Source organism: Chironomus tepperi, unplaced genomic scaffold (genome assembly GCF_022539635.2).
Source record: "Chironomus tepperi strain 1889 unplaced genomic scaffold, CSIRO-AGI_Ctep_v1 contig_172, whole genome shotgun sequence".
NCBI lineage: Eukaryota > Metazoa > Arthropoda > Insecta > Diptera > Chironomidae > Chironomus > Chironomus tepperi.
Window position 1 is genome coordinate 43751 of NW_027226294.1, and position 22901 is coordinate 66651.

At 31.6% G+C, this 22901-nt stretch overlaps 1 protein-coding gene across 4 annotated transcripts in view; it reads right to left on the minus strand.

The window, feature by feature from the left end:
• Positions 1-22901, minus strand: part of LOC139088975 (uncharacterized) — a 64267-nt gene that overhangs the window by 22589 nt on the left and 18777 nt on the right. For all 4 annotated transcript variants that reach the window (XM_070638351.1, XM_070638353.1, XM_070638350.1 and 1 more), the window contains 5 exons: positions 22404-22605; positions 17494-17874; positions 17181-17368; positions 15783-16964; positions 12295-12479 (listed from right to left, as the gene is read on the minus strand). In XM_070638351.1, the coding sequence (XP_070494452.1) occupies positions 12295-12479; positions 15783-16964; positions 17181-17368; positions 17494-17803 (1865 nt within the window). In that variant the 5' untranslated portion in view covers positions 17804-17874; positions 22404-22605. The remainder of the gene's footprint in view (positions 1-12294; positions 12480-15782; positions 16965-17180; positions 17369-17493; positions 17875-22403; positions 22606-22901) is intronic.

Below are 22901 nucleotides of genomic sequence, written 5' to 3' on the forward strand. Positions count from 1 at the left end.
TCCGAATGTTGTTGTTATATCCGTTAAATTTTCATCTTTCTATTTTCACACATTTAAAAGCTTTAAAAATCCTGTCTCAATATTTGTTAGGCATACTTTTGTAAATAAATACAGCATAAATTTCAGCTAATACGCAAAATCCAATCCCCAGAGTTTTTAAAATTTGTATCTGTCTCCCCTTATTCTAATGCTTATGCCAGATTTATAGCTCTTGTCATAATTTTTCAAAAACTCCTTTTCCAAAAATTTTCACCTACGGAATATCTGTTTGCATATTTATTATTTATGGGGATATATGGAATAAAATAGGGAGTGCTCATATGAGCGGATTCACGTTTTGCAGACAGACATTGAAATGGATTAAGAATCGTATAAAATAAATAAGAGTGAATCTGATTAGAATGTATCAACGGTCATTTAATATTCAAATGATATTTGCAACCACAGTTAGTTGATTTCATAGTTGCAAACCCCTCTCAATCTGTTTATTTTCAATTGTCAATCAATTGACATCTGTTTGTTAAAATCAACTTCATTAATCTTGTCCTGCATTAATATTTAGTTAATTAAAACAGATTTAACTCTACCACAACTTCATATACCCATAAATGTCAAAAATAATCAATCCAATAAACCAAAAAGTAATTACTTTTCTGATGATAAATTTGTTTGTCATATACGCTATCATGCACACCTCGCGTGACACTATTCTCGTCTAATATTTTACAAAACCAAACAAAATCTATACAGTACGCTGAATCCATCAAAGTGTAAAATAGTAAATGATGATAGAAATCAAGTAATTTGAGCATTCATACTTGATTTAAATAAAATGAATGGTTATTCATTTATTTTGTAATCATTTCAATCTTTTCGTTTATGCTGAGGATGGTAATGAGTGTAACCTTAAGGTTCTTCATGTTTATAATCAAATTTTAGTTCCTTATTGCCAAACTTACTTATGTATACAAACTCTAATGTTTTTCTTCATATTGGTTATGGAAAAGGAGGTCACGGAACTGATAATTTTGTTTTCAGCGCTTTATTTTCATCACTGTTTCATGGTCAACATTATTTAAGCCATTAAATCTGTGCTATTTTTAATTGCATGCAAAAGGAAACAGACCAAAATATTTTTCAACCAATTAATGAATGAAAATATGTATGCCTCACTTGTTCAAATCGACACCTCCGAATGTATACAAATTGTCTCAAAGTAAAAACACACTGCAAATGAGCCATAAAGTATACAAAACAATAGAGAAATGTAGTACATGTGCGATCGACCTAAATGTCTCGATTGAAGATTTTCACATTCTCAGCTATTCTTATTTTTTTGTGTGTTGAATAATCTCTTAGAACTAAGTCAACAAATCATTGTATTTATCATTTTTTGCAACAATCACTTCCGTGAATTTTCCCCATTCATTCTGATTTTAATGCGAATGAATTTATAATAAAAGTAGTTCATTGACCCAATAAGTTTTCATCTTTATTAAATGTGACATCATCCTTCCTTTTCACATTTTTTTAAGCGCATTTTCACATCGGATTAGCGTGATTCATGAACTTTTTCTTGCTGTCTGATTTTAGGCACGTAATTTTTGAGAAATGAATGATTTTGAATTTTATCATCATGAACGTTGTCAGTAACATAAGAGCATATGCTCAATGAATATCTTACGGTACCTAGTGAAAATGCACTCTAGATACCGTAAGATGCTCATTGAAAACGTAGGATGAGCATTCTCATTAGGTGATCTTTCCGTAAGATGCCCATTGGGATCCGTAAGATGATCTTTAGTGCCATGCTCACGTAAGATGAACATTCTCATAAGGATTCGTAAGATGCTCTTGGTAAGATTAGCATGTTCACTAGGCACAAGATGTTCATTGAGCATAAGCTCGTATGTTAGGGTGTGTTAAGCTAGATCTAATCAGAATTAAACCTAAATCGTTACAAAACTAGTATATTCCCAAAAGTTTGACTTAGTACTCTTTATAGTCCAGTTTGTCTAATATATCAGCACTAAAAGATTATGAGAAAAATCACAAAAATACTTAAAAATTTCTCAATTTCCTCAACATCCCATGAATAAATTGATCCAAAGCTATTAAAACGCGTTTCATTTTTCCAATTAAGCATCACATCGTCGGCTCTTTTTCTCTGCTAGCTTCATTTTTCCGATTCACTTGGTAATTTTTCATCACACAAAAAAAAATCGAAAAAAGAAGAAAAATGAGAAAAAGAAGAAAATTACGTCACACGGATTTTGAGTAGTGAGAAGAAGAAAGAAAATTGTTTTTAATTTAAAAATCCCTAACAAGAGACAATTTGTCTTGCACTGTCTGATATTATATTATTTCATTTCGGGCTGTATATCATGAGAAATGAACGGCAGTGATATTTTTCATATGTATCGTGACATGACTTTAACGATCTGTTTTTAAAGCAGTTTACTTGGAAATTTAATATATTATTTTTATTTTGTTTTATACTTAAAGTGCGAATGATGATGTAGGAACACAAAAAAAAATACGAAATTATATATGAAGATGATTCAGTTGAGTTAACGCAAATTGAACGAACGATTACGTTTTTTTTTTTTATTTTTTTTGAGATAATTTTTTTAAAACTTTTCTTCTTAACTTGCTCTTTTTCTTCATTCGCATGAATTTTCCTACATGCCGTTGACTTTTTTCATGTCTCTGATTTTATAATTTTTCATGTGAAGTGGGAGGGAGGGGGGTCATTTTCGAAGATGCTCACTATTTAAGAAGAAAGTAAGCATTCACAACTTTGTAATGTTATGAAAGAATTGATATATGTACATAATTAATGATTAAAGTGTCATCCTGAGAGAAGGTGTCGAAAAGCACAGATTGGTTAATGGTTCAAAAATTCAGCATCAGATTGGCGTGACTATAACTTCGTGTCGAATTCAGTTTAAATCTGGGACAATTACTGAGCTACGTCGTCCTGAAGGGTTAGATTGAAATGCGCACCATGTCAGACTCACGCCGGCCTGAGGAATTATATTTAAATCAAGACCAATGCCAGAGCAACGTCAGCCTGGAGGATTCTGTTTAAATCCAGCATCATGTCAGATTCACGCCGGACTAGAGGATTTGGCATAAATCCGGCACCATGCCTGATTCACGCCAAATGGTGTCGAATTTCAGATGGGCTATTCTACTTATGCTATTCAGAAAGGATAAAGCCGGCTTCAGACTTTTGATACGGAATGGCCACACATGCACTCCAACCAAGAATGTAAGCATGAAGCTAAGCTCCTAACAAGCAACGAGCTTGCTTTCATGGTACAGAATAGCCACTCCGGCACCTAAAAGCAGTTAATTTGTCTGTTAGAGTAAGAACTGATAAAAGAAATGAAGTACATGACAAAAAGCAACGAAATTTCTATTTTGTCATAAACATCATTTACTAACGACCCCTATAATATTTCACCTAAATTTTTTCAACAGTTCTATATTCATCTGTCTTTCTTCATTTATCAATTATTATATTGTCTCATTAAAAGTAGCAGTCAACAGATAACCATTAAAAATCACAACACCTCTATCGTGCGTTTAGACAGATTCGTAGAAAAATATCTATGCTCATCATCATATTTCATTGGAAATGATTGTTTGACAGAAATTTTTCGACAAGTTCACTGCTTTAGTAGTTAAATAAACATTTCTTCTTTAGCCACATCACAAACATTCACATTAATTATCATCCTCGTAAATGATGTGAGACAGAGTTGAAAGAGAAATTGAAAATTTTCGTAGAAGCAACATTGTTGCTGCCAACAATTATTGTTTATCATATTGTGGTGAAATTCATGATATTGTGTGAAATTTGTTCAATTGAATTGTGGTCAGATGCAGTGACTAGTAATTAATTCACATGAATACATCACCAATTTTACTCATTTCTGATTAAAAAGTCTGGTCCATGTCATTTATTTCTTTATGTCTCTCACAACTCTGCACATGAATCGTATAAATTTCTATATAAATTTTTTTATGACTTTGTTTAACAATTAAAGGAAAATTTACGACATTATAGTCATTGTTTCCATAAGAACATTTCATAACAAAGCTATTGAGTGGGGAGGAATTTAATTTAATTTAATTATTTATCTATCAAACATATTCATCTTTCTAAGTCACACGACAGTTTGGCTTTCATTCAAAACAGCTTTTCATCTCTTACAGACGCATATTTATTTATCAGAAAAAAAGTATGAAGACTTCAAACAGCAGAAAAGCAATTAAGAGTAATATAGAAAAAAAAAAGCCACAAACCCTCTCGAACTACTTATTAGATTTTTATTTAAAAATAATGAAAATGTGCTACTTAGAGCGCGGCATCACTAGCAGAAAAAGTATTTTATTATTATTTATTTTGCATGCATGAGAGACTTGACAAAGATGGAAAGATGAAATAAATAATATTAGCACGTGTGCAACATTTGTAATTATTATAAAGAAGAAATAAGCAGGAAACTAGTTCGGTCGCAATAATTAGTGTACATCAAATGTGTTTTCTGTGGCATTTTTACTTGCTTAATTGATGCTCTGTGACACTTTACGTAGACAAATAAACTGTTATGCACACACATTTATGACTAGTTACAACATTTTAGAATAAAAGTCAATTTGAAGGCAAATTCATCCCGGCAGTAAATTGGAACAAATGTATTAAATTTCTATTGGGACATAAATTTCTATTTGAATCAAGCAGTGCTGATTTTTGAGTTAAAATATGCAAATATATTCAGAACGTTTACTTCCCACATAAATTATCCTGCAATATCAATATTGAATAAATTATGATTTTTTCATTGATTTAAATTCCAGGAACATCTTATAATTTATTAAGGCAAAAGCCTCAAAGGATTCATTGTCAAACTTTTTCATCAACTCTGCATCTCATTCATCTATACAATATTTATTTCAATTTCTCACAGAAAAATATGTTGTAGCAGAATGTATACATCATGTATATTTTTTCATTTCCCTCATCCGAACCTTAAACACATTGAATAAATATTTTATACAATTCGTCTCGATCAAAGCATTGTCAATCATACTGCACATAAGGGTATTGTTTTTTCGGATGTGTATAAACATGAGTTTTGTGTCTTTTCCTTAGTATCTTCGCATCCTCCTTTTTTTAACAATAATATTATCGTCATCATGGATAAAAAGATGCCTTCTTGGATACAGCAAGCAATGTAAGTAAGAAAGGGAAGTGAATAAGAGATGAAAACAAAAACCCGAAGTGTATCATGCTTTTATTGATTCAACAAGACCTCATCTTTCCAGAAGCTAAATTGAATGTATATATTCACTATGCCTTTTGTTCTTTCTCTTTTACAGACATAGAATATGCGGTATATGAAACCGATGCTGATGCTAATATATATGTATATTTTATAAAAGATAATAGGAAGTAAGGAAATGAACTTTTTTTTTCAGGATCCGTTTGTAAATGACACCTACAAAAATAGGAATTTCTCATCTACCCGTACATCCTCTTTGGTTTACAGGTAGCTTTAAAGATTTTAAAGATTTTTCGGGATCCCGATCCCTTGCTAGCTAGAGACATATGATCTTAACCAGACCCTCGTTTGACGGACCCAGATAAATCATCATCCTAAATCTACTGAATTCTATTGTTCATTCAAGAGGTTCGTGTATTCTGTAATACGACCAGGGAAGGAAGTGAACATCTCATTTTACCCATGTTGAAAAAAATTCGTTATTCTGTATCGGAGTTTATGCCCTTGAAAGCTCGACGTCATAGTTGAACGATCCTTGATTGAAAAAGACTCTTCCTTACTCAAAATATGGTATGACGACAACTAAACAAGAACAATTTGCTCTATTAACATTTGATTTCCTACACAATAATCTCTCACTATATCCTATATAATTTACATGTCAACGAGATATTACAATCATTACATTTTTTGCTGTTTGTACTCCTGCTGTTGTTTATATTTTGTTCTTATTGCTATAGAGATGAAAAGAGATGGGGTGGTTTTCGTACACAAAGCTGAATTGTTAAACGAAAGAAAATGAGATTTTTTTTATTTCTTTCTCCAGAAACTCAAGATTCCCATAGATATTGTCACTAGCTTGAGGATCCACTTTTGTGTTAAAGTCTTTTGAAACTTTTGCATATAAAATATGAAAACTGATTATTTACAGCTAGATGCTCCTATATGACAAAAATTAGGAACATGACATGAATAAAAATTGGAATCGCAATTTTTCTTGAAATTCTATAACAATACTTTATGCTTAAAATTGGGTAAATTACTGGTTAGACACAAGAGAACGTTTTAATAACGACTTTTTTTGTTTACCGCGCCTTTACTGCTTGTTGTTTTCGCTTAAAAAATTGTTGTTTGATTAAAATTTATTTGGAAATTTTAGATCAAAGATTGTTTACAAAAATTCAGCAGTAAAGAAGCCTATTAACAACCTTATTCATTCACATGCTCGTGTACATTATGAGATCACTGGAAGTCTTTAATTTAAAATGCGCGGTTTGTCATACAGATTTATACTCAATAATATTCAACTACATAAAAATATGTTCATCTACAACATAAAGTCACACACATGTAATGCCACGTTTTTTGTAGCTGAATAGGATTTCATTCAGAAAAAAAGAGACATTCACAAATCTGTGCAGTGATAGAGAATTTTTTGTTACGATGGGTTTAGTCATAAAGTTATTTTTTCCATCTCCTACATGCTGAAACTTTGTTGAATTCACACAATTTCAATTAGAGTGACATCATGAGTCACTCGAGTTTTTCCCTTCAGACATTTTACTATTCTTATTTATAATGATTGTGCATGAAAATTTAGGTGACAAAATCTAAAAGAGTCAACATGTACAGTGCATGATCATCATCCGTTCTGTAATATTGTCATCACTTGAAATGTTGGGATACAAGCAGTAAATATCATGTATACCAGCACAAAAGTGCCTCTCGAGCGAATAAGCAGATGTTTTTTGAGGACGCCATTACTCATCTTCCCTTTACATAAGCCGTAACCAGCCACATATGCAAGTCAAAAAGACATGGCTGATGTAGACCTATTAGACTTTTTTTCATGCCGCTTTGTTGCTTTTATTGCCATAAAAACGTCTTTTATATTTCCTCAAACTATTTTTTCATGCTTTTTGCCGCTCTGTTCTTTGATACTAATCCCCCATTAAAGAAATAATAACAATAATCATAATTCGCTTATGTTGCGTGCTATGTCAATATTGTTCATAATTAAATGGGCAAGAAGAAATTCACGGAAAAAATCCACAATTATTGACATGGAATGAATTAAACGCATTTTAAAACAATGGGGCAGGTAAAGGATTATGGTAATTCTCGGTCTATTCAATTTGTTTGTATACGTTGATTCCAAAAATCGCCAGCTGTTGCCGATTGCAATTTGATTGTAAGCCTTATCGTCTCTAGTATGATTCTAAGGTTCAAATCATTCAGACAAGATAAATTTGATAAGATTTTAGTTCGCCAATAAGTTAGCATGTAGCTCCAACGACAAGTGTCTGCCTAATGACCAAAAGTAGTCAGAATAGTTCATAGATTATCTCTTGATCGATGGAAATCAGAAATTCAATTTCTGTCAATTGTCATCAACTTAAAATTAAATGATCCTTAACAGGCAGTGAGCATAGTAGCCTAAATGAACGTACTCAATCATTATAATTGAGCATTGTCCCTGTCTGCTCGGGAATTAACTTCCTTAATCATCAAATAGTCACAAAACCATAAAATCAGTCAGACAATATAGGAAATGCTGTGTGTCTCATAATTGACATACCAAAAATAACCATTAAAATAGTAAAGGAGGAGCAAATAGCAATATTGCTCATAAAATCGCACATAATAATTTAAATTAATTTCATTAAATATCTTAACATCTGTATGTGAAGCTGTGAAACAATTAAAGTCATATTTTATAACACTTTTATACTTGAACATTTTGCTCACACTCACAAATTTTATGCCTTTAGCGACAATAATATAAAAAAATTTTTGCGATGCTTCCTACACAACCTGCTAAGGCAACCATGAAAATACTCAAAGCATGTTGAAAATAATTTTATGATACAATTTTTTTTTTGTTGCGCCCCACATCATAATGCAATAGAAGTCAACATAAACTTCTTAAATTTATTATTTGCCATTTTCTGCTTGGAATGATGCATGCAATTGATGTCATTTTCCCGGTACTATTGTGGACAAAAAAAATGCATAATAAACATGTAGTAGGTAGCAGAACTAAACTAATAATGATGACGATAAAGGTAGATAGACTTTTTATGTAGCAAGTCACGAGTTAAATTGTGTTAGTTAACTTTTACTGCTTACAATAAATTTCCATTCAATTTTCCATTTCCACCAATGAGAATCGGTTCCTTCCGATTCAATTGAACGGAAAAAACTAATAAAGCCATTGATATTCGAAAATGTACATTACTGGCTAAATGGAGAGAAGAAGTAACATCAAAAGAGAAATTTTTTTGAATCAGGCAGACAGGAATACAGATGAAGCAGACTATTGCGTAATAAGCAAACGCTAATTGATTTTTCATTCCGAGACACAACTTTAAATTTTTCAGTTTAAAAACAATTTCAAGCTTAATGGAAAATTCATGTTGTTGCTAAAGTGATAACAAAAAAATAATTGAAAACTGTGATACACAGAAGGACCTTTACAAAAAGTTACAAAGCATACATAATAAAAAGGCTTTGTTGCAGTTTTTGTTAAGGACTATTGTGACACATAGGTATTGAAAAGCTTTCTCGAATTTTGGATTTCCAAGAATTGTATTTATAAAAATACTGAGAAATAAACGTCAATTTGCATTACTTCACACCCCGTAAGGCAGAGGTGGGCTACCTGTTGTTCTTCGTGGCACACCTTGGTGATAAGCCTGGCCAGCAACCGCACATGGAATAAAATTCATGGCATTGCTACAGTACGGCACATGCATAGGTGATACTTTTCGTCTACTAGTGCAGTGGTGGACAATCTTCTATTGTTAACAAACAAAGAGACCCTGATTTAAGTGCAATAGTGGCATTTCTACCATGAAAGCTTTTGCTCTTTGCCTGCTAGACGTATTGTTCTTGGCATACATCGATCGTAAGCCTCGATTGGAAAACAATCGTACAGTTTATGAAATTTCCAACAAAATTTGACAGTACACTAGTGTGCCACGTCTCTCAGGTTGTCCATCACTACCCTAGCGTACCCTAGCGTAACGTAACGTAACAAGTGAACAGTCCCTAACCGACCAGGATTCCAATTACATTTTTGTTATAATTTTCTCATCCAGACAGATGTATTTGCATAAAGTAATGGAACTGAGCATAACTTCTCCATTAAACCAATTAAATTCCTACATAATTTTCAATCTGAATATCTTAATCTTCGTGGATATCGTACCAGCCAGACAAAAGGAATAATAAATTGCAAGATCTCCAAAGGGAAAAAGTTAAAGACACTAGGCTAGAAAAAGTCTCAATTCTCTTATATCTTGTTCTTCTTTTAATTTGGTAGCAAAAAAAGAGAAAAGAAAGGAAGTTTTTAAAGAAAGTTTAGATAACAGCAAAAACGGCACTTGCCGTATTATACACAGTTGGAAGATAAAAGTCCTTTATACTGCCGTCCAAAATGAAAAAACTTTTTTTTTTACTGTTAAATTGAATTAATAGAATAATAAAGAAGTAAAGACGATGATGATGAAAAAATTTTACTTTTTCAGGTCATGAGACTTAGTCATTCTTATTTAAATATCGCACAACAACAAAAAATGGTCTTCTTGTTTGATTCATGCCCAGCATGACTTCTATTCTCTGATGGAACAAAAAATCATCAACGACACACATTTTATGTTTACCCTGGCCAAATATATAAAATTCATGAGGAGAGACCAAATGAGGACGAATTATTGAAGGCCAAGTTGAACATTTTTGGCCTTTTTACAACAGCACATGCATGGTGTGAAATATAGTGCTATTGTCTTATAGCCTTTGCCTATTTTCAATAGATTTTCATTTTCTCTACGGACATTTTGGAAATACTTTTATTGCACTTTTTGGATGAGCAGTCATTTCATCAGTACCTGTCCAGTAGCTGTCTTAGAGATTGACATGATAGTCATTATCATAAGATTCTAAAAGTTACAAATTTTAACCGCTTTTTTAATTTTAAATTTGAAAATTTCGTAAAATTTGAATTCAAATTCAATAAAAATCGTTAAAATTCAAATCTAATAAATTCGTTACATTTTTCCAAAAGATAATGCGCTTTATCAACTGCCCGAAAACTTTGCCGAATGTCCGAAACAATAGTTTCTTTCACACTTTGTGTCCATACGACTGTCCCCAACATAAAGATTGTGATCACTATTCGATAATTGAAAATTGGTGTAAACTTTTCAATTTTTCTCTATGAGAAGTTTTTGTTCTCATGTCGAAGCACATAAAATGGTGACATAAAATCTGTTCATGACAGAAAATCAGTAGAGACCAACACGCAATTTCTATTAGATTTTCTTCTTTTATATACTATCGTACGAGCATGCATGCTACATGAACAGTTTGATATACTTAGTTTATTTGAAAAATGTTAATAAATTAAGTACTTATAAGTTTTCTTTTCCTTTCCCTTTTTGAGCTTCTTTTGACTCGAAACAGATTTTTTTCACGTAATTATGAATGTATACACTTTCAATATCCAATATCGAAAGCAATCAATTAATTTCCAAGATGAATATTCAAAGGAAATAACAATATTATTTTTCATGAATTTTCTTTCTAAATTAAATTACAATTTGCGTCATTTGCTAAGCTTTTTGTTAACATTTTCGATAACAATGTAACATCTATAGATACTTTACAGTACTGTAATAATAATGTAAGCAATTTAGGGCCTCTTAATAATTCCCAGAGGATCTGACATTGCTTATATCATTTGTTATTTTTAGTTATCAGCTGAGAAAATACAAGTTTTATTATATCAGATATTAAGGTACAATCTAAACAGCCATGAACATTTTCTGTATCAAGGGAAATTTTTAAAGTAAAAGAAAATGTTGTAGCAATTAGAAATATATACGGAGAGTCGACTTTGTAGTCATTTTATGTCTTTGTGTAATGGGTTGATGTAGTCAATGAATTTATCTTGATTGCCGACCTTTAACCTTACAATCTGAAGGTTATGGACTTTGATGTTTTATTCTTTTGAATATGATTGATATCTAAAGTTGATGTATGGTTTTCTTTGGAACTTATTTGACCTTTTAAAGATTGGAATTATGCTGGTTGACTTGAAATTTCTGTTCTGCAGATCTCTTTTGAATTGGCATGCCTTTGACTAGGCCTAGCCTTTGGCTATGTCTTGTTTTTGGCTAAACTTTGACTAAGCATTGCCTTTGCAAAAGCCTTCCCTATTGCCTAGACAATAGTTTTTGCCTTTAACTATGCAGTGCTTTATCCCAGGTAGAAGGCTTTGTCTAGGCATGTCTAGCTAATGGCAAAATTTTCTTGCTGTTTAAATTAAGTAAGCATAGAAAGTTTTGGAAGGATGGGTATTTGGGTAGTCTACCAAGTTTCTAGGCATGGTAAGAATGAGAGTTGCATATAATTTGAGTAAGCTACAGGTGACCCTTTCATGTCTCGAATCCATAATAATTCATTTAGTATTGAAATATATTGATACCTTAGGACTATACAGTCTAAATTGTGCTACCGAGAATCATTACTCCCTAACAGCACTTTCAATAATTTACATCCTGTTTTTCCTCCACTCCTAATCCTCTTTAGAATTTCAATATATATTTTTTGAACCCCCTGATTGCCATGAAAATATATATTGCGAGAAATTATTAACACCAAAGAGGTGTGCGAGGAGGCAAAGAGGAAGAAATCACAAAAGTTGAAAATCGAAGAACATGAGAAGGAAATAAATTAACTTAACATTGAAAAAGAAAATCATCGATAAAATCTCACGCCAATAAAAGTTTTTTTTAACACGCAACAACATATATAAATAATAAAAAGAAGGACGTGAATTCAATGCGAAGGGAGGAAAAGGAAAAACTTTTTTAAAGGATCTTTATAGATTGGGAATTGGGGCGGCGTACTTTAGTCATAACAGAATTTTATATTATTATTATTTTTCTTGAGGCTGCCTTCATACACAATATAAAATACATCAATTTACATGACTTACCTCATTTCAAATTCACGAATCTCTTCAGACGTCAATGTTGGATTATTTGTCACATCAAGTAATTGTCGAAGATTTTCATCACGTTGCTTTTTCTTTCTTATCTCTTTGCCTTGTTCCACACTTATAAAGTCACATTCATTTTTCAATAATACTGTTTCCACTGAGTAATCCAAGCTTAATGAAGCCTACATTTGAGGAATCAGAACAATTTCAATTCAGTTCGTTCGTTCGGCACATTTTTTTAAAGTTGATTTTTGAATTTATGGAAATTTGTTGAAATGGAAGTAAGATAAGAAAAAGAGGAGAAAAGATTAATTAGTTATTTAGACAATGCATTACAAATCTCTGTGCAAATAAACAAATATCTCTAAAAATAAGAAAGTTTATTTTTGTTTTAATAATAGCATGTTGAAATAAAAGTGCAGTATAAATCATAATATTTACATTTAAGAGGCGTTAAATGGAATTTGCACAAAAAAAAACAAAATCTCGACTTTTCCATAAACAAATGGAGAAGAAAAAAAAATGGGGAAGCGCAAAAAACCTTGCTTATGTGAAATGTTTCCAAGATCGTTCTCAACAGTTTAGATCGAGAATGTTTATTATCACTCGTTTTATTAATTATTATGCCACTGAACTTCTTACTACTATGAGTATTATTTATGAGATATATTATGTAGATGAAGGTTAAATGGGGGCTGTACACTTATTACGTAACGCGAAAATTCGATTTTTTGACCAATATCCGCCCCTCCATCTCTTCCTTCTCCGTGACAAAATCTCGACCCATTTTCCCCCTCTAATAGGGTTACGTAACTAGTGAACAACCCCACACGAAAATAATTTTATTTTTCACGTTCTTTGCTGATGGTTCTCTGGTCACATAATAAATCTTTGAAATACCATGAAAAAATATTTAGTTCAGGGGTTTTGTGTTGGATATGGCAACAGCTATGGATGGAAGTTCTACAGATTTGTTTTTGTTTATCCTTAACCTTCCAATCGTAAAATCTTAAATAAGACTTCCGTAACTTTAAGTACTTTTCGGTAGAAAATTTAGGTCAATTTATTTGGGTATCTATGAAGACGACAAAAACCATACAAGCTGCGTTCGCAAGAAGATAGAAAATAAAAACTGCGTAAATATCTCTTCAGCAGTAGCTAAAAAAATATATATGAATAATTTGGAATATCCCAAGAAAATGGGAAAGCTATTATCTTTATGAGAAAATGTATGGGATTTTATGAGAATATATTTTAATAATTTATCGCTTGATGCTGTTCAGACTTTCTTAGTATTTCTCTCAAATCAAGCAGACATTTGTAGCCAACAAAATATTAAAGGAAATTCAATAAATTTGACAATTATCATCGTGGAATGAAATGTTTTCTATTAAATTAAGTTAATCCACATTTTATGGTTTATTGCCGTATTAATATTAAGCTGCTTAATGTCAATTGTATCCAATGAGATTATATTGTCTTTTGATTGACATTGCTGACATTTGTAATCTGATCTTGAGCTAATCAAAAAATGCCATTAGATGCCGTTCATTTATTACTTTTGACAACCATCCAACCCCTACTTTCTTCCATAGCAAAATCACCATGGAGGTGTAACAAAATCTGGACTCCTTTAAAAGCATTACATGATATGATAAGTGAATGATGCCTTACAAAGTATTCCAGGAATTTAGTATAAATAGAACTTTTGTGATTAATTACAAGAATTGTTTGGTCTGTAAATTGATAGGAAACTGGTTACTATCCTCAACAACAATCTAATTATGACTATGTTTCAGGATTTGGGTTTGACAGCACTACCCCGAATGAAAATAGTTTTAATTACACGCTTTTATTTTTGTCTTGTCTGTCGATATAGATAGTATTGCACTTGGTATCGGAAATTGGCAAGTGGAAGCCAGCGATAGAGCCAGCTTGAGGCGACTCCTGTGGTAGTCCATGGATCACTAAATGCGATTAAGTATTGAATCCTGCTATTATTTAATAAACCCAAAGTGTAGTCAAACAGTCCTTAATGTTTTATTTCATAAAAAATAAATAAATCTATTCTCTCTTAATTTGATTTCCCTCTACAATAATCAAGCCAGACATAATTTAAAAACAATCTTGAAACATTTTTAATTCCTGCTAATTACGATTTTATATTTTTGTACAGCTCAGAAATTCAAGATCAATACAGATTTAAAAACAAACTTGAATGTTTTAATCCGAATATCATATATCTGTTAATAATCCCTGAATTCTCAAGATATAAACAATGTCTGCAAAAAAAAATATTGTTTTTGTACAAATAAAACAGGAGTTCCAGTTGAAAATTTTTGTGTAATTAACAGACATTCTTGCCTTTTTTTGCTACCGTTGCTTTTAGGGATTTTATTGTACTACAGAAGTTGTTAACGTGGCATAAAATTGTTATGTACTGAAATTTTCGTTAGCACAGCAGCAGCTGAATAAAACAAAATTATTATTTCTGTGACTCTCGTCACTTATGAAAAGCATGGATGGTTTTGTTAGTACTGATTAGCCGGAAATATAAGGAATGACACCAATTTATATTACCTTACATTTCGCCGCTTTTACTATGTCTTTTACCAAGACACTCTTAACAACTTTTCTATAAAGTTTATTCATTTTGTTCTCCATTCACTTATTTCCTCTTTTTTTCTAATCTTACGTTTTTACGATTTTTGTCACTTAGGAAACTTTCTTTTGTCTTCTTAATTCTATTTTGATTGTAAATCATCAAAAATTAACTGCTCACTTCTCAATGTGATATAAATTGGATATTCTGTCGTGCCTGCACTAGATAAAACTTTTTAACTACTCTGCTTACAAACTTTTTGTACCAAACGTTATGAATGCACGACTGAACTTTATAGTTTATTTCAGGGTTCTTTCCCTCTTGTTCTGCGAACTTGTATTAATTAATGTAATATTTACTTATTAGACTCAAAACAATTCCCGACTTTGAGTCCTGTAACTTTTCTCTTTCACCTTAGAATGGAATCTGCATTAAACTGTTCGACAACAATAAAGTTTTTACATTTATAGCTTCATGCATACTTTAAGTAAACACTTTCTAAATTTAACTGTACTGTATACGGAGAAGTAATGATTATTTTTCTTTTAAACTTTTTTTTTTTGTGTTTTTATAAGCAGTGTTGTAGAAAAACACAGAGAAAGAGAAATAGAGAGAAAATTGATGGAAAATTGCTTGATTCTCCGTTTCAAAAGGAAAACTGTTCTTTTTCTTTCTGTCTTGTCTTGTCAAATATTAATTAAGATAATTTTTCCGAATATCATAATATTTTGAAATTAACAGGAACTATCGCACATGTATAAAATTAATCAAATAATTAACACATAAATGCACATGAATTAAACAATAATAGTAATTAGTCAATTATTCTTTTATGTCACGTGTTTTAAAAACAATAAATGTAGATCGTATCAATTAAACATACTTGCTGAACAACTATTGTCGCACGAGGTGTTGTACAAACTGCCGTACTCATCGGATTGGAAGTTAAATTTATACTGCCGTTTATATTGCTATTAACGTTATTATTGCTCATCGTATTCTTACTACAAAATGATGACGTCGAGTTCACTTGGCATTCGTCCAGAGCATCACTCTTTACATTCTCATTTTCTCGCGAGTAAGATGATGCCATTACTGATGATTCTGCGAAAAAATCGATTTTTAAATCGGGTATGGGAGATGTGAGATTCGAATTTGCCGGTTGCTCGTGAATGAGTGCAGACGTCTCATTCAATTTTCTATTAATGTGCTCAATTTTCGAGAGCGGCTTTACTCCGGATGTTACTATCGTAGTGTCTGTTGGCGATTGAGCACGTTTTTTATTTTGTCGCTCCTTCTCATGTTGTGAGATCAGGGCATATTGTTGGAAGATACCTTCGATTGGTGCAATTTTTTGGTCAAGCATTTCATAAGATGGACTATCCTCAGTATCATCAAAATCATATGAGAAGACACTTCTGGAATTATAATCTTCATCATCACGATATTCCTCATCGAATGTAAAGCATTCACGCTGGATGCGCTCATAATCGATTGCTTCACGATCAAATGGAAATGTTGTCATTTCAGACATTTCTTCTCCTTTTACTGTACCACCAGATGAGTCCTCATCATCAAATTTACTCGACGATGTATTTTTTCGATAAACCGGTGCTGAATTTATTTTCCTAGCGCTATCACATATACTTTTCTCCTTCTCTTTGTTTGATGAATCACGACTAAATATGTTACTTAAACGTTCACATTTGAATGATCTTCGTTCTTTTCTGTTGTTGTTGTTGCTACTACTATTATCTCCTCCTGCTTTATTTGTATGCTTTCCATTACTACTACTCGTATGAACGGATGCCTTATAGTTGTCAGTTCTAAAATTCTCTTTATTATTCATATTCATATTTGTTCTAGTTTTATATGATTTATTGCTAGCAGAAGTTTCCCTTGATGGTGCGACAATATCGAATGAAAATAATGTTGGTGACTTATCAGCACTGCGTGCTGACTTTGGTGATGCTGGGCGATCAAATGAAAAAGATGATTCCGCAGTTCCCGCGAGCGGTGGTGCCGATGAAATATGATAATATTTTCTAGCGTTGGCATTTTGTTGCTGCGAGAAGGATGTAAAAAGGAAGAATAAAAATAAGAGAATTGAATTTATACTGAAATGAATAATTTATCATGATTTTTTATCGCTTTTACAAATTTTACATCTAATAATTCAAATCAATAAATCATACAAGGCGCTATAATATAGAGCAATAAGTAAGTAAGTAAGTAAAAAAGTTATTGCCTTATGACTAAAATATGATAATTAATTCATTACCTCAATTCCATCAATCTCATTTTCGCACAGTAGCGGTGTTGCTGATTCGTCTAAATAATCGTCATTAATATTAATTATTCTGCTACTGCCTACACATTTATCATCAATTGGATTTCCTGAAAGAGTTATGGATTCGTCTTGACTTTCACTCAGTAATGGCTCTTGTTGTTCTGTTATGTCACCGTCACCTGTTAAAATAAGGAATTAGTGACTAATCCAAATCAGCAACATACAGTACGAAGAATCAAATTTCCCTTCAAGATGTCTTCCTTCATAATCCTATTAACAATAAAAAACAATCTTATGTCCTTACCTAAATCCAATGAATCACATGTTTCCGTATCAGTTGTGGTTGTGATATTCGTAAAATGTGTACACGCCGATTCAGTTGATGTGTTAATTGTAGAATTACAAGAGGAATTCATCACAATAACTTTTGGAACGGTTGAGGTTTTAGTGGTAGCACTTTGTGTTGGAGCTTTTCCACTTTTGGCTGCTTTGAAGTATAATCGTCTTAAAGCTGTTGGTGGTGGTGCATTGGATGAGGCAGCAATTATGGAATCCGTATCGGAACTGCTTGAGGTATAAGGACTTGTCGGTCGTGCCATATGAACAGCTGCCATTCCCACCGATGATTTTGCTATCGTTGATATAATTTTGGGGGGTTGAGTTTGTGTTGCTGTTACGGTAATTGCTGGGAATTAAGAAAAATATTGACTATGTTAAAGCTTAAAGTTTCATATTACAGCTGTTTCTACCCTCCCGTCTACAAAATGTGATATCATCGTCATCACATTTCCGTTAGTTTTTTTTCCGAGCTTTTGCTTCATTAAACTTAATGTTAATTTATTACAACTACGACATTCATTGTCTACCATAGTGTATATTTTCAGACTGCGGAATGTCTGGTTTTGTTGGATGTTTTGAATTTTCGACAATTAAAATTATTTTTAATTTAGAAAATGTAAACAGGCAGTATTGCATGAATAACTCGCCTACCTCAATTACCCAAGGATAAATACCAAATGCTATTCGCATGCAAAATAACAAGTAATAGTTTCAACATTTCCATATCATGCACAAAAAATCTTTATTTATGGACAAAAATTCTATCTTCTGAATCTTAAATTCTAGTAATAATAAATTTTCAGAAGAGCTTAAGGAATTCCTTTAAACCCCATTTGTTTATATGATGGAGGCAGCCGCATTATTTGCATGAGAAAAAAAATAAGAAATGTTCTACCATTTATTCAAAAGCCATAAATTGCTTCCCTTACACTGTGATTATACATCACTTTATAATGCATAAAAAGAAGAAATATGCTCAGTAAAAGGAATATGAAGAACAGACCCGACTATGAAGAAGGAAATTGAAAAATGAGGTGAAAACAAAATCAATAAAGCTTCATTTAATATCAATACAGGAGTGAAAGATATCCGATTTATATTGGAAATTGATAGTAAACACTTAATGACTAGCATAACATAAAGGGGGAATATCACTTAACAAAATGTCTTTTTAATTTGATTTTCAGCATCTCTAATAGAGTGTAGCATAAACGTTTAGGGCAGTTATGGACAATCTGTGTTCCGCGGCACACTAGGAAATGCCATGAACCGTAAGTCGTGTATGGTTTTAGTCGAATCTAACCAACAAGTTGTTCTAACAGACAAAGAGCATACTTTGAGTATACTCACACATTGGGGCCAAAAGTGGAAAAGATGGCAATAATTCATCTGATATGCTTATATTATAGACACTAGTGAGTACTATATAGGAAAAATAAAATTTCTCCCCATGAGTGCACTATGCGCGAAATATGGGGTAAAACGCAGAATTTTTTGGGTAGAGGGGACTTTCAAATTGCTCTAACTTCTCACTGCCTTAGCAGAATTTTTTGAAGTTTTTTTTATTTAGTAGGTATTAGTAAGGCCTTTCAGAAAAATATTCATATGTTACACTCTGGGTCAATTTGGGTGTAGAAATTTCAAAAAAAGTTCGAAAAAATGCATTTTTTAGTATTTTTCACTTCCTGTGGCTGCATACTAAGCTATAACTGTTGACAAGTTCCTGCATATGAAAGATCTTATTTATATCTACAATACCTACAAACATCATAAAACAAAAAAATTATTTACAGATAGTCAAAATTAGCTTTGAAGTTAAAAACACGTGGTTCTTCTGCCTTCTAGGGTCAATATGACCCCCCGAACATGACCAGCGGTTTTTTGAACCTAGTTATATTTTTACCTAACACACTTATCTATCCAATAAAAACAAAAAAATATCAATTTTTCTGCCAGCGCGATATCGAAAAATTGACTTGAAGGGGGTCTAGGGGGGGTACCTCAAAATTCAAAAATTTCTAGTAATTACCGAACTTGATAAAAAATTTTGAAACTTACAGATCTTATTCAAATACTAATAAACTTTATATTTATGTCATCAAAAATTGTTACGCAGTGTAATTTTGCCAAAAATATTAAAAAAACTGGTTTTTGAGTTTTTGAATCCACTAAATGACCTTTGAACATACTTTAACGAAATATTTTTAATAAATCTCATTAGTTTATGCAAAGTTCACCTTTCCAATGATATATAATATGTACCATAATCTGCTTTTTGTATCGAAAAAACTAAAAAGTTGTCAAAATTTTTCAAATCTGAAAATCTATAAGTTGCTAATTTGCTCATAATTATTGTACATTTCAACAATATTTGACAAATTTGATATTGTTGGAAAGCTAAAAACAGTATCTATGAGATAATAATAAAATTATAGCTTGAGAGGTACCCGGTGCACAGATATGCTGTCCGTCATATTTTGGAAACGACTATCCAAATTTTATTTTTGAAAGTGATTTCTATAGATCTACACCAGCATTGTCTAAAAACACTAAAAAATTCCATTTTTCAGCATCAAAACCTGTAAATAAGTAAACGGAAAAATCTTGAAAATCGAAAATTTTCGAAAAATATGATTTTATCATTTTCTGTCATTTACAGTTATTGATTGTGTAAAATGGGATTATTTACTGTTTTTAGACAATATTAGAGTAAAACTATAGAAATCACTTTCAAAAATAAAATTTGGATAGTCGTTGCACCTAGAACGGATCGCCAAAATATGACATTTTGGACTTAGCATATCTGTGCACCGGGTACCTCTCAAGCTATAATTTTATTATTATCTCATAGATACTGTTTTTAGCTTTCCAACAATATCAAATTTGTCAAATATTGTTGAAAAAAGCAAATTAGCAACAGATTTGATAAATTTTGACAAACGTAAGCTACACCAATTGTTTTTCCCACTAACTTATCCCCACTCTAATAACAATACAGAACATCTGTAAATGATCGGATGAATGAGAAAGTATGAAAAGAAAAAGTTCTGTAAGCTTAATGGATTATAAATAAGTTGTGGCTATAATAAAATTGTCATTTTCATTCAAACTACTTAATGTTAACTAAACTTGTAAATGTCATGAGATTTCAGATATTTAGAGACAGGAAAAACCACAAACAAACGTAAGCTACACCAAGAACTCATTCATCCGTGCTTACATTTGATTTGGACACGCAAAAAAGACTTATTCACCATACACAATTTAGATAAGATAATTGATACAAAGCCCATAATTAATTAAAATCGATTGGCTATACATAACTTAATAAACTTCTTCATCGTCACCCTCAGAAGTTTTTCCTTCCCTTTGCAATCTCTCGACCCTTTCTTTCCCATTCACTAACGATGTGTTTCTTATTCTGTATTAAGTTTTTGTGAAATCATTGCGGTTTTTCCCACATTAGAATTAGTTCCATTTTTTTATGAATGAAAAAACATTTCCTTTTTATTCATTCTTTTGCGAAAAAAGAATAGAAAGAAAACTAAAGCAACGAACTTCCATCGAAGCTTAAATCGTATTACAGTAAAAGAAAAAAATTATGTTAAATAGCAGTCTAGCACGCAATGTCATCGCAATTTAATTGAACAGCTATATCGATTTATATTGTGTGTATTTAGCAAATTTATGCGGTTTTTGTATCTTAATGTTATCAATGAATGAAAATCGACATTGGTAAGTCAAAAAGTGAGTCTTTATTCGCGGCTCATTCGACATGGAATAGTTTTTTGTTTTTTTCTTCCTTCCTTTAAGGTCGATAAAATTTTCGTTCGCCCACTTCCTTCCCAAGGCTTTTGTTCAATAAAAAATTTTTTGAACGTATACCTACATATCAGGTGAAGGATTTCGTTTTTATGATTCGTGATTTGAAGAAGGTCTTTTAAATTTTTTAATGATGTAAATATTTTTGCAAGGCAGAATTTTTCGCAAATCGAATGTGTTTTGTTTATAGATATTTGTATTTATAGGATGATCAAGCAAGACTCATTGTCTGGGAAATTTTTGTGTCTTCTTTTTCAGATTTGTCATTGAGAGTATTCACAAAGAAAGTTAATAGACATAAATATTTAGTACAGTTCATTAACCAATTCTTGAAAAACATTTGTCAGATACAAGATATATAGATGCTCTCATGCAAAGTATACTCGACTCAACTCTTCTATCCTCTTCCATGGGCAATTTTGCAAACTAATACAAACAAACAATTTCAAAAAAATTCATTTTTAAATTTTTTCATTATTATCATTATCAGTATTATTGTATGGATTTAGCTAGTTAAATTAGAGAATAATAAAGTATTTAGAATACTTCCTCAATGACAGAATTCAACTTAAAGTATGAAATTTCCCAAATCAACATTTTGACAATTTCCTTTCATAGTGTTAGTGTTTACCTTAAATTCAAATTTTTGAAGGTTAAAAACCGCAACATTTTTGCATGAATGCCTCAATAAATCTTAGCTAGGTATTAAATCTAAAATTCCTTTTAATATAGCAGTCTCACATGTGACATTTATTCTCCTTTATCTCTAAATAACATGTGTAGCACGAATTGCAAATTCTTTTGTCTATTAAAATGAAGTTCATTAAATCTTTATTCCATTTCGGTTCATTCAAACCAGCAAATTGACATATTGTTAAATGAAGCAAAAATGCTCTTTTGTCATCTGTCTTTCGTTAACATTCGAGTAATATCTTTTGTATTCTTTGTTATCATGCAATCATCATCAATAGAATTGAATTTCCAAATATATAGATCTGCATGTTGTACCCAAGCATTTATAAAATTGAAAGAAGATTAGAACGTAACATTTACCTTTTCGTGGTGTTGTTGTGTTACTGTTGTTGCTGTTTTTAAGAACGTTACTGACAGTAGCACTTGTTGTTCGGTTGTAGGAAGGGTTGGGTGAAGATGATTGGGATTTAATAAATTTTGTGGCTTGTAAAATCGCATTTACTTGGGCATCATTTTTTCTAGGTGTTTTATTGTTCGATGGATGATGGGAGGGAGATTCGGACTGAAAATAAATTAGACAATTAAGTAAAAAAAATCTATTTTAAGCTTTTCGAGATGTTCCATAAATGTCTAAAATTAGCAATAGAATTTTATTACTGTTTATATAGTTCTCACTTTCATATAAATTCAATAAATCTGTACTCAATTTCTTTCTATTAATAAATCACAATGAATGGGATAACACGTTGATGTAATTAATGGGAGCAATAAAGTATCATAAATATAGCAAAATTTCTTTGTCGTATTTTATATTCATAGAACACTTTCGGTATAGATTTATGCTTTTATTTTATGAAT